Consider the following 13,314-nt stretch of genomic DNA (forward strand, 5'->3'; position numbering starts at 1 on the left):
CAGAGTATTGGCCATGTGACGGTAGTTGAACCTGTTGAAGTATGTAAGGCAACAATCTAACTTAGAAAATGAAACACCGCCATCAAAACTAAAATTATATGATAAACAAACCATAAAGTAACAACAAAGAATATTCACTTACAAGGAATATTGAAGTATTAAATTAAATATTTTATGAAACAATACGAAACTCTCAGAAACAGTTGGAAATAATGCACAAAATCTGCACACATAACATTTATATATAAATTTACCGACTGATAATAGCTTTGTGTAAGCCATACTGGTGGCATAAGCTAAAGTTGAACAAAACAACGAGAACGAAAATGAAGTTATGTCATAAACCTTTGGATAATGCCCCCAAAATCCTTTTTCCCCCCCTCCATTCAGAACCATTACGGGCCATCTTCTCTGTTAAAAAGGAGTTGTATCTTGTTTAATATTATTTCTATGACCATTTGAATTCCTAGTTATAGCTCTGGATTATCTACTAATAAGAAAGCAGCAGCTTAGTGTGTGTGTCTGCAGGACTATTTGAAACTTTAACAACCTTTAGTGCTACGAGTTTATGTAAACAACAGTATCGCTATATGTTCAATGAAATTCATTCATCCCTCACTCTAAATTCCTTAAAGAAAGAGTAGCAAAGTTTCTACATGTTAGAGTATAAAATCACATCCCTCAGCCCTCACTACAACTTCGAAGATCTGGTGTAGTGGCAGGACCCTTGACCAAATGAGGAGATTTGACAAGATTGCAAATTGTCAACTCCATGCATTCATTATAACTCATGAGCAAACTCAACCAAGTAGAGACAAAAGCATTTTGACCAACGCAAAAACATGCTTCAATGCCTAAGAACTATGTATTATTTTCCTTCGTCTTTGATGCTCATTGTGAGCAAGTTTCATAACCAATCTTACTTGCTTTCTTATTCATCCATCACTCAATTTTTAACAATTACTTGCCGCCCATAATATTCTAAATTTAAACTTATTTTGCACGAATGAGCAATGCGTAAAACTTACTAATCAGGACTAACCATTAATTCAACCCAATCCCAAACCACTTCAAAACCTGACGAATCAATTAAACCTTTTCTTAAATTCACTGCTTGCATTTACTAGTCCGAAGACTAAATGTGAATCCCTATCAAGTAGCAAATTATCATGCTATCTTCAGATTAGTTCTATCATAAAAGGGGGTCTCTTTTCCTTTTCTTTTTTAGGGTTAGTCATAAAATTATCCTATGGGTTGTAGAAATCACAGAAATCTCCTTAAGGTTTTAAAATGCAACTTTAAAACCTCATTCCCATCTTCATTTTCACTTTCTAGTCACGTCAATTTTTTCAATGTAATTGTACAACAACAATATGGCTTTCCTCCCTACATGGATCATATTCTTTCACTCAATCGTGCTAAGGAATATAACCTCTATTAAATATAACCCTTGTCATATTATTCCTTGGGTGTTTTTGGTTATGAGTAATTAGAACAACAAATGATTTTGCAACATCCTGTTGTTCTAACTCACATTACTAGAATGCTCATAAATTTGAATATTGTAGCGACACCCCTATTTTTGGCCTACTTTGTTGCCGCAACAACCTTTTGGTATTGCAACAATATCCAACCAAATAAAATTTTTAAAATTTAGACGTAGTAGGAACAACATGAGGTTCTAAACTAATCCTTATAATACACACCCTAAAATCTTAATTGCCTCTAACCAAATTATCTTAGGCCAGATTCTAGCCCCCCGACCCATTAGCTATAACCTTATTACTTCTCCTAACTGAAGGATGCAGCGGTTTCAAAATAATATCAATTTCTAATACGATAATCATATAAATGTCCACAAGGAATTATATACTATTATCAGACCTACAAGCTCAGAATTTAAAATTAACATTAGCATGTATTTAAAATTAACATTAGCATGTATTTGGTTAGTAGTAGTTGAGCTCACGTTGTTCCAACTACATCCAAATTAAAAATTTTAATTCGGTTGGATGTTGTTGCAATACCAAAAGATTATTACAACAAAATAGGCCAAAAATAAGGGCGTTGCTCAGTGTTCAAATTCATGAGTGTTCCAACAGCGGGAGTAAGAACATCATAATGTCCCAATAGCACTTGTTGTTCCAAGTCCAACAACTCCTTACCAAAGCACACACTCTAACTCCTTAGAACTTGAAATAGAGGGGCCAAACTATCACTTTGAAACCTTAGGAGGGTTATCCTAAGTAAATCACTTGCACATTTCTAAATACAATGCTCATTTTAATATCAATTCACAACACCGAGATCTCTAAAAACCGAGAAAACCCCATTTGGGTTCATCATGAAAAACTCAGTCTGTTCTGAGATAGATTAGTTTCCCATATCAGTGTCAATCAAAATACCCAGATCACTAAAATTAGGGTTTCAAAATGCAACTTTAAACCCCCGTTCCGATCTTCAGTTTCACTTTCTAGTCACATCAATTTTTTCAATGTAATTAATTGTACAACAACAATATGGCTTTCCTCCCGGATCATATTCTTTCACTCAATCATGCTAAGGGATATAACCTCCGTTAAATATAACAGTTATTATATTATTCCTTGGGTGTTTTTGGTTATGAGTAATTAAAACAACAAACAACATCATGTTGTTCTAACTCATGTTACTAGAATGCTCATCAATTTGGATGTTGTAGCAACACCCATATTTTTGGCCTATTTTGTTGCCGCAACAACCTTTTGGTATTGCAAGTTGCAACAATGTCCAACCAAATAAAAATTTTAAAATTTAGATGTATTAGAAACAACATGATGTTCCAACTAATCCTAATAAAACACAACCTAAAATCTTAATTGCCTCCAACCAAATTATCTTAGAAACTCTGTTGAATGTTGTTGCAATATCAAAAGATTATTACAACAACAAAATAGGCCAAAAATAAGGATGTAGCTCGGTGTTCAATTCATAAGCGTTCCAACGGAACTTAGAATGTCATGATGTTCCAATAGCACTTGTTGTTCCAACAACTCCTAACCTAAAGCACACACTTAACTCCTTAGAATTTGAAATCGAGGGGCCAAACTGTCACTTTGAAACCTTAGGAGGGTTATACTAAATAAATCAGGTGCACATTTCTAAATACAATGCCCATTTCAATACCCAATTCAAAACACACAGATTCTCCGAAAACCATGAAAATCTCAGTATGTTTTGAGATGGATTAGTTACCCATACCAATGCCAATCAAAATAACCAGGTCACTGAAATTAGGGTTCATCGTCGAAAACACTAATAATGACTGTGAATGAGAGAGGAGAGAGAGAACTTGGGGAGATTTACCAGTATCGAGAAGTGCAGACCAAGACGGCCCAGTTGTTGCTGTGCATCGTCGTCGACGACGAAGCAACTGAGAAGAATAAGAGCAACAGGATCCGGTACAAGATCGCCATGATTGATCCTCGAGCAGTGGCGTAGCCAGGAATTTTGTTTGCCCTGGGCGAAAATTCTCCAAAGCAAAAAAAATTAAACAAACTAAGAGTGCTTTGATTAGATATTGATAAAAAAGACAAAGTTGTATCATACACATTCAAAATATGAGATACAAAAATTAACAAAAGTATCTATCTAAGTCGAGCTCTACGAGTATGTCGTGAATCAAACTCCTCTACTATTTCTTCTACTATTTCTTCTGTGTCGAGGCTGGAAGTAATTTCTTTTTCAATACAAAGTATCATGTTATTAGCAAGCATTTCATCACCCATCTTGTTGCGCAATGATGTTTTTATGAGTTTCATTGCTGAAAATGCTCGTTCCGTGCTTGCAGTCGAAACAGGCATTTTAGCTTGAAAAATTAATAGATTGTTATTAGGATATTAAAAGAACTAACAGGCATAAATAGAATTAACAACATAATTAACAGATACAGAACTAACTAAAAAGAAGACAGAACTAACAGGAAACACCACAGAACTAACAGGAAGTGTCATAGAACTAACATGAGGGTGAGGGAGCTGGAGGAGGGTGTACCAGTCGAGGTCGAGCCTAAAACGTTGTGCAATCCAGGGCATCAAACTTCTTCAACCAGTATTGTTGAAACCTCTGCCTTGCATACTCTATTATAAACAAATAAACAATGTCAATATCATTCACATGATCCTGCAAAAATATTTTTTTTTTAAATATATAGCTTGAGCTTAGATTGAATTAACCGACTTTTATAAAAGAGAGTGGTATAATACTTGGCTTACCAAAATTTTACCCCATAGTCCCCCGCAGGGCCCGCACAAATGGCTTGCAAGAACGTACTTCTCAATGTTGAGTCCGGGAGGCGAGGAGGAGGTCGATTCCGGCGAGGACTTGGTCGTGGACTCAGGGCGGTCGTCGTCACTCGTCGGAGAGCTTGGGATCGGCGTCGACTGGTTGAGGGCTTGCTCTGGGAGGCGACTGGGGGCGGTCGTCGGACTGTCGGAGTCTCGGAGAGTGGGGGCGGTCCGCGGTCGTCGACGGAGTCTTCGGAGAGGGGATTTGCGATCGTCGAACTGTCGAAGCCTTCTCGGAGAGGGGATTTGCGGTCGTCGACGGAGTCTCGGAGAGGGGATTTGCGGTCGTCGGAGTCTCGGAGAGTGGGGGCGGTCGTCGGAGACTCGAAGGCTCGAAGCCCTAGCTTTTTTTTGGCCCCTTCTCTATTCTCTGCGCTTCGTTTCGAAATATTGGGATTTGGGGGACAGGGGGAGTCGGGAGAAAACCGAGAAATAAAAGGGGTGGGGCGCTGATACGTGGCCAAAAAATTAAAATATTAAACATATAAAAAAAAATCATTTTCTTGTACTGGGCAGCTGCCAGGGCAAGTTCAACGTAGCTACGCCTCAGTCCTCGAGAGATTCTGAAAGGAGAGAAGAGGGTTGAAAAGCTCATTCAGGTGGAGGCGATGCCTGATTGAGTTTTCTCCTCTTTTTTGGGCAATTCTTCTTTTTTGCCCATCTATTCTTTTATACAAACAGCAGGATCAGAGAGTTACTGTTCATGCTACAGTAAATGCTACAGTAGATTTATTGTAGCAGTATTACTGTAGCAGATAATTAATTAAAAAATTACTGTAGCACACAGGTACACTGGAGCGTGTAAAATAAACTGTAGCAGAACGGCTACTGTAGCATTCCCAGAAAATTCAAAACAGGAGATGTTAAAAAGGCGGGAATACTGTAGCAAAAAAACCGTGCTTTGCACGGACAGCAGACTAGTTCACTTAGGTTGAAAAACAATTAGTGGAAAAGCTACATAATGTTGCCATATAAGGAAACTTATTGTAGATGGATTTTGAACTTGGATTTAAAAAAGATTTTATCTTATGAGGTCAGATTATATTTATTTTTTGGTGTTCTTTTTTGAAGGCTGCAACTTTTCCTCCCACCATAGTGGCCATAGTATTTGTTACAAGTCTTTTCTACAAAGTACAACTCCATTTACATTTGGTAACTACAAAGTAGCAAACCAAACAGTGCATATACAAAATCCATGGTTGCTCTATTTACTCTTATAACTTCATTTTTGTCCAACCAAACAACCCCTTAATATAGAAGCAATGTAAAAATAGTAGCGTAGTTTCTGTTGCTCATTTCAAAAGGTCTACTTATATAAATCAAACTTAAAAGATAATAAGGGGTGCAACATGGTAATAAAAGACATCAATGTGTGACTAACCCTAATTTTATTCTTATCATTATTTTCATCCTCTATTACCTAAGAAGTTACCACAATCCAACAACGCGTAGATATAAAGACCAATGGTTTATCGAGATCTTCAAATAGGGTAAAAAATTGGGTAATTAGCTCATATATCTTCACCGTAATTGATCTTCAAAACGACAGTCTTTGGCGAAGTCACATTTATTATTATGATGCAACTTTCATTGCTGAGAAGGGATTTTAGATTCCGAAAATCTGTATTTGGTGATATGTTAGATGCCTCTGTTGTAAATTTGGGTTGTTTATTATGGATTTAAGACGTAATGTTTCAGGACTTGATTTAAGACATCTGCCTCCATTATCTATAAGAGTCAACGTAGAATTGTCTCCCAAGAGAATTCTAGTCTAACGTACTCTTTAACGATTGCCAGTTGTAGGCTGATAAATCATTCTGAAACTTCATAATCCTTGTGATAATAGGAGATAGTTATCGAGGGCATTACTTCAATTAGGAGACAGAACTCAGATGAGATTACTTTTTTTTCACCCTAACCTTCGTGGATTTCTCCCATATTTATAGAGCCTTAAAAGAGATGGTATTTTAGAGTTTTTCTGCAGGTTTGTGCAGTTTACCACAATTCTCACTGCAGCTGCAGTTGCCATAAAAAAATGCACGCAATCATTTTCCAGATAAAATTGAGTATCCCAACAATCGATTTATAACTGCTTTCTTTTTCAGTTCATCCTACAGCCACATCACTGGGCAATGTAGAAGAAGGTAGTTAACCATCTTCTTTCGTTGACACAGCAAATTGTCGTAGGTTAAGACTCGAGGTGTGCATTTAGATTTTATCCATAGGTTGTCCTTCACATATATGTGTGTTGATTTTCCAGACCCTATTGTCTTTTCAAGGATTGTCCCCCTAAATTCAAAATATCGTGCATGGATTTTTTTTAAACCAATATTTCTTCCTTGCTAATGATCACCCTTCTAAGTTTCATGCCCCTTGGTATCTTGTTCTTAACTCCTTAATCCCAGTTACTACTGTATGAACAATATGGCCAGGGTCAGCTCTCATGTTAGAAGTACTTAACTGAATGGAGATCTTTTCATTTTTGTGAGAATTTAGCTTTATCATTTTCATGATCCAAAACCAACCATGTGAGTAGCCCTAGGGTAAAACCAGTCAATTTTAGCTGAAAATTTCAAAGTCAGGAAATCAGTGCATATTACATTGGAGTTCGTTCTGGGTTTATTCAATTTGTTTGAAGTACTTGCTGTCTTCTATGAGATCTGAGCATGTCCTAAGGGATAAATATTTCAGCGTATTCTCTTATATCTGAAGTATTTTCTGATGTCCTCTTTAGTTAGAACTAATAATTCTTTCAGTTATTATTCAAAATAGTATCCAATGTATGAATAGATCTGTAAAAGTTCTATTAACACCTTCAAGCCTTCTGCTTAAATAGCCAGATAGGCCATGTAGTTTACTTGGACTAAAGTTTAAATTATGTTTCTGATTGATTTGTTTAATCACCTAATTTATATCACATTCATATCTCAACTTAACGATGCAGGTAATGGTTTCAATTGTTTCACTCTTATCCAACCTAGTTATCGAGAGAGTGGATGAACGAACTGGAATAACTTGCTTATTTTCACTTCTGACATTTGTCCTTGTCAGCATTGTTTGCGAAAGGTAGTTATCTTTTTTTTAGACTAATAAGCAGTTTTGGGGTTCATCTCCAAAGATTTCATTCTCTAACATGCTCAAGTTAATATTCTCTCTTAGTTGATTGCAGAATTTTTGATGATCTACGATTGTGCATGATGTTCAGCGTATTTCCAACCATTGTAATTCCTGCCCTGGTGTTTCTTTTTCGACCCAAATACACACATTCAAGATTTTGGTATTTTGCTGCAGGTGAAATTCTTATGCCTGCAGTTTGATTTACCAATCAGTTCTTTTATGGTATATATAGATCTAATAGGCCAGCAAAGTATCTATGTTAATGGGCCACACCAGAGGACACTCTATAGGGGGTTGGTTACTCTGACTCCTAAATTACTTTTATTAGCACTTGGACTCCTTGATGTTCAGACAAAGTTATCTCCATGTTATTTATACTTGTACTATAGAGAGTATATTTTCAACACCTATAGATCAAAATGCTAATAAAAAAACAGTTGGGGATAATAAGTAGATAACCCTCTATGGTACAGGGGTGTATCTGCAAGAACCCTTCAACAAAAATAATATAGGCCATGAGTTGTGCAATTGCAAGAAAAGCTGCAGATTTTTGCATTTTAGTTATTGGCTCAGTTGATCTACATGACCTAGTGCCAAGTGAAAGCAGTTTCACATCTTTTGTTTACTAAATCCTCTGCTTGTTTCTCTTTTCATTTCAGCATTTTACCTTCTGTCAAGAATTGAAGCCCTTGCAGATATGAAAGTTTACAGTGTTAACAAATATGCCATTAGTGGTCATTCCTTAGAGCACTTGTGTTTAGCTATGGTTCCTCTTGTTCTCAGCATAATGCTCTGGTTAAGAAGTATCAGAATTGCCCGGTATGTTGTCCTTTTGCTTGAAATGCATGTGATTAGATGCTTGTTTATGTGATCTGTTGTTATACTCAGCTCCAAAGAGATTCCATGCACATGTTAATATGGTTGAATAACTAAGGAGGTTCTGTGAAAATATTAATTATATTACTAGATGATGTGGAAATACGTGAATGGAGTTTTTCTTTTCCTTACACGTCTGTGTGACCATTAAGAGCTGTATTCCAGTTTATGTTTATTAAGACGATATTATTTCTTTCATATACTTAGAGATGTCACATAAGAATCACATGACAATTAATTACCTTCTCCATTTAACTGAAAAGGCTAAAGCGTCCTCTAAACTGAGTGAAGAAAGAATCTCATCTGAGATTCAAAGTGGGTAACTGCTAATAGAATAGTTTTAACTGGTATAAACGGTTCGACCCCCATAGTACAGGGGTATATCAACCCTTTACTGCTCAACATGTAAAATAATGGAAGTGTATATGGATGTGATAATTCATGTTTCTCTTGAATCTTAATCTTGCAGGGACTATTAAATCAGATTAGAAACTTAACAGAATGCATGAAGCTATTGCGGATACTGCCGCCGATTGTGAAACAAAGATGAACATTTCAAAAGCTCGAGCAACTTACGTGAAACATTTCGACCAACAAACTATTAGCGGAATCTGCATGAAATTGACCTATGTACTACAGCTGTAGATGGATTTGTATTTCACTACAGTTCAATCTTGTATGTTTGTTTATATATTTTTGTGGGAATCATGACAATGTTACTGCTTATTGGTCTTTTTACTGGTTTACAGTTTACTGGATTTTCAATGTGTGAGTTGTACAATGCTTCTCTGGGTTTGTTTGAACGATGGCCGAACTGATAACGTGAAGATGAGAATACTATATTTTCAAATTCGATCCTCGTGTTATTTTCAACCTTGGAAATGAGTTAGGGAGGTTGGTGCTTGATGTAATGTACCCACTTCAATATTTTCGGCATTCATGTTGATCGGTTTCTATGATTGGACATAAGAATTAACAGTGAATTCGGCATTCATCTTGATCAGTTTCTATGATTGGACATAAGAATTCTAATACAATTTAACAATGAATCAGAGAAGCCACTTAACCTGCAAATTTCTATAAATTTATCTCAACAATTTACCGCTGATGAAGTCTCAGCATTTTTTAGTAGTGGAAGATTATTAATTTCACTTTATTTTTTTGCATATCCTTGTATGTGAATTTATGTTCTTCAGTAAACAGGAATAATCTATAAAGAATTGGGGTGTTAAAACTTTTAGTTACCCTTTTTACCCATATCCGATTTGATAATTTCAACTTTACTTTTATTTATTTACTTATTTATTTTATTATCTCTTCACACGTCTATTAATGCAATAACCCAAGAGTTTAAACTTCACCATTAAAACTCAAACTTAGTTTACCAAGCCTTTACTTATCCAAGTAATGACCAAATAATGCAAAATCAAATCGAACTTATACATACACCTTTAACAGCCAACCTTTCTACAGAAAGCATGTCACGGAAAGCACGTCTCATGTTGGGATTGTGTCTTTGATTCTTTGTATAACTTCATGAGAATTAGATAATGTTAGATATCTATCATGATTAGGAGATTGGGTCTCATCACGATTAGGAGTTTGAAACATATTCTAATTAGGAAGTTAGGCTAGACATAGGGTTTTTGGTTTCTCTATATATATTCTTCTATTGTTGCAAGAAAAACCAAGGAGAAGAGAGAGAGCCAATATTCTTGTAATCTAATGTTAGCAGTGGGCGTAGCCTGATTGAAGAATATTGTGTGAGAGGCGAGGGTTTTGTAATCTTTCTCCGTGCAAAAGATTAAATCATTGGGAGAGGGTTTCGCAGTCTTTGTCCGTTCAAAAGATTATAAGGAGAGGGCTTTGAAGATAATATGATAGTTGACTATGTATGTGAGGTTGATAGATTAAGAGACGAGAGTTGAGTGGTTCCTCTTGTAGTTCTCCCTGATTCATAGTGGATTTCTCGTATTATTACCCATGGACGTAGGTCGAAGTTGGTCAACCGAACCACGTAAATCTTGGTGTTCTTTCTTCTTGATTGTGGCTGTTTTATATCTTGTCGATTGTGGGTTGGCTTCCAAGTTGCACAGATCGTAGTAAGCAGGGAGACTGAAATTCCCACAACAAGTAGTATCAGAGCCATGATGATGGATCCAGGAGCGTGTTCGCAAGATAGGCGTCGTACAAAAGTGAAGATCGGCGGCGTTAAAAGAATCAAGATGAAAAAGGTACTGTAGTAGGGAATACTGTAACGACGGCGGGAACGCTATTCGCATGGTTGAGGATTTGCTTACAAGCTATTAAATCAAATCCGACGGTGCAGATTGAGTTGTCTTTTGACCGAGAATTTGGAGACATATTTTGATGATCCAAGAGTCGTTTTAGGGTTTTTCGACGTGTTGAGTTCGTTTTTGACATCGGCTTTATCAAATTCAACCTCTATAGTTATTGATTTGAATTTTGATTGTGGTTAGAGGATGATGACTTCTTCGGGTCTAAAGTTTGATATTCCACTATTCAACGACAAGACAAATCTGATGACAGATAGGGCAAACAAATATGCGATAGATGAGACTGGTGTAGAGAATCAAATGTTATTCTAGTAGTAGAATTATCAGCATATAATTATTCAGGGTCATCGCGGGAGTAGTAGTTGGTTGGTGTGTAAACTCGAGGAAGATAATGCCAGATTAGGTGGAGCTTGCAAGCAGACACAACTGTGTGACACGCATGCAGATGAAGATGGCAGCATTAGACTTGAAGATGATGAGCGCTCATATTCGGTCCAAGCCAAGTGATGGAGGAGATGGAGGCATCTGACTCGTAGTGTGGAGTAGGAGAGGTGCACTGATATAATTCGAGACGAGGGATGCAGACGTAGTACGAGGATAGCAAGTTAGGGAACTACTATCAAGTTTAGATTGGGAGGAGAAGCATGGTTGATCTACTTCTAATGTGAGATGTGGCGAAGATCTCTTGATGCGCACAAGAGAAGTGGAGGCGCCACAACGCGACAGATGAATGTGAGAGTCATAAGGGCATCCAGTTTAAAAGCAGATGCTTCGATTTAAAGTGTGAAAGAAATAGAAGACTCTAGCGGGAGAGGCAAAGTTTTAAGACGACGATGATATATCTTCAAGGGAGTTTGAGAATCAAATCTAAGCTGGAGATTGTTGGGATTGTGTCTTTGATTCTTTGTATAACTTCATGAGAATTAGATAGGGTTAGAGATCTATCATGATTAGGAGATTGAGTCTCATCATGATTAGGAGTTTGAAACCTATTCTAATTAGGAAGTTAGGCTAGACTGATTAGGAGATTGAGTCTCATCATGATTAGGAGTTTGAAACCTATTCTAATTAGGAAGTTAGGCTAGACATAGGGTTTTGATTTCCATATATATATTCTTCTATTGTTGGAAGAAAAACCAAGGAGAAGAGAGAGAGAGAGAGAGTCAATATTCTTGTAATCTAAGGTTAACAGAGGGCGTAGCCTGATTCAATAATATTGTACGAGAGGCGATGGTTTCGTAATCTTTCTCCTTGCAAAAAATTACATCATTGGGAGAGGGTTTCGTAGTCTTTGTCCGTTCAAAAGATTATAAGGAGAGTGACTTGGAGATAATATGAGAGTTGATCGATTATGTATGTGAGGTTGAGAGATTGAGAGACGGGAGTTGAGTGGTTCCTATTGTAGTTCTCCCTGATATATAGTGGATTTCTCATATTGTTGTCCGTGAACGTAGGTCGAAGTTGGTCGACCGAATCACGTAAATCTTGATGTTCTTTCTTCTTGATTGTGGTTGTTTTATATCTTGTCAATTGTGGGTTGGCTTCCAAGTTGTGTAGATCGTAGTAGGCGGGGAGACTGAAATTCCCCAACATCTTCTTCCACTTCCTACTCTTTATCAAACAAAACTTTATTTCACTTTCCTCACACCTCATTTCTCAGCTATCAATAATTACACAAATATACATAGCAAATGTTATACTTATTCATCTTCTTAATACCAGTATAAATTAGTAATAAACCTTACCAAAATTTCTCCAAATTGCATTATTGATTGATTCAAGGACTTGCTTGAGACAGTGAATAGATCATTCAAGTGTATTAAGAGTTTCTTTTGGAGTTAATGTTTAATTTGAAGCCAATTATATCAGATATCACAATTATTTCTGGTGAGTAGAGGAAGTTCAGGGAGGGGATCGTTGATGCTATTTGTGGGAAGATACTTCAGGTGAGCAGTTGAATTGTTGAGTTTTATTTTGAACCTAGAGAGTTCCATTACATTGTGAAAGCCTTGTTAAAAAAAGTTATTTTTTGTTACATTGTATTGTAATCAACCTAATGAGATTTCTACCTTTGAAGAAAGGGTAATTTTTTTTGGAAGTCAGTGCATTTGTGCTATTATTGCCTCAGAGTGATAGGACTTGGTGTAATACGGTATTTTAAGCAAGTATTTATATCACAATCTATTTTAAGCAAGTATTTATATCACATTGAGTTTCATAATTCGAGTTTGCTATTAAAATACAATAATAAATAGAATTGTTTGTGCTAATCAAGAAGAAAATTTAATACTTAAATTGTAAAAATTTAATACTTAGATTGTGAAAATCTAATACTTATATTGTTGATATTTTTTTGATACTTAAATTCTGAAAATGTAATACTTAAATTGTTGAAAATTTAATACTTAAATTGTGAGTAGAGAAAGTTTGGGGAGGGGATTGTTGATGCTATTTGTGGGAGGATACTTGATGTGAACGGTTGAATTGTTGAGTTTTGTTTTGAACACAAACAGTTCGATTAGAATGTGAAAGTCATATAAAAAAAGTTATTTTTTGTTGCATTGTATTGTAATCAACCTAAGTGAAGTTATCAAGATTTCAACCTTTGAGGAAATGGTGAATTTCTTTTGGAGTATGTTAAGTAAACTTGATTCTAAATGAGAGGTATTGAGTTATGTTGTATTTTAGGTTGTGCTTCT

The 13,314-nt window shown here is 36.2% G+C and overlaps 2 protein-coding genes across 2 annotated transcripts in view; one reads left to right on the plus strand and one right to left on the minus strand.

The window, feature by feature from the left end:
• LOC109844242 (GPI-anchor transamidase) overlaps positions 1–4,738 on the minus strand; it is a 9,669-nt gene extending 4,931 nt beyond the window's left edge. The window contains exons 1-3 of the mRNA XM_020413210.1: positions 4,254–4,738; positions 4,002–4,118; positions 3,346–3,498 (exon numbers count right to left, since the gene is read on the minus strand). Coding sequence (XP_020268799.1) covers positions 3,346–3,498; positions 4,002–4,073 — 225 coding nt within the window. The 5' untranslated portion in view covers positions 4,074–4,118; positions 4,254–4,738. The remainder of the gene's footprint in view (positions 1–3,345; positions 3,499–4,001; positions 4,119–4,253) is intronic.
• LOC109844904 lies at positions 7,264–9,170 on the plus strand. Its single transcript, XM_020414070.1, has 4 exons — positions 7,264–7,391; positions 7,495–7,616; positions 8,102–8,261; positions 8,788–9,170. Exons 1-4 carry the CDS (start codon positions 7,264–7,266, stop codon positions 8,795–8,797), a joined length of 420 nt encoding a protein of 139 aa, XP_020269659.1. The 3' UTR covers positions 8,798–9,170.

This window comes from Asparagus officinalis, chromosome 6 (genome assembly GCF_001876935.1).
Source record: "Asparagus officinalis chromosome 6, Aspof.V1, whole genome shotgun sequence".
In the NCBI taxonomy this organism is placed as follows: Eukaryota; Viridiplantae; Streptophyta; class Magnoliopsida; order Asparagales; family Asparagaceae; genus Asparagus; species Asparagus officinalis.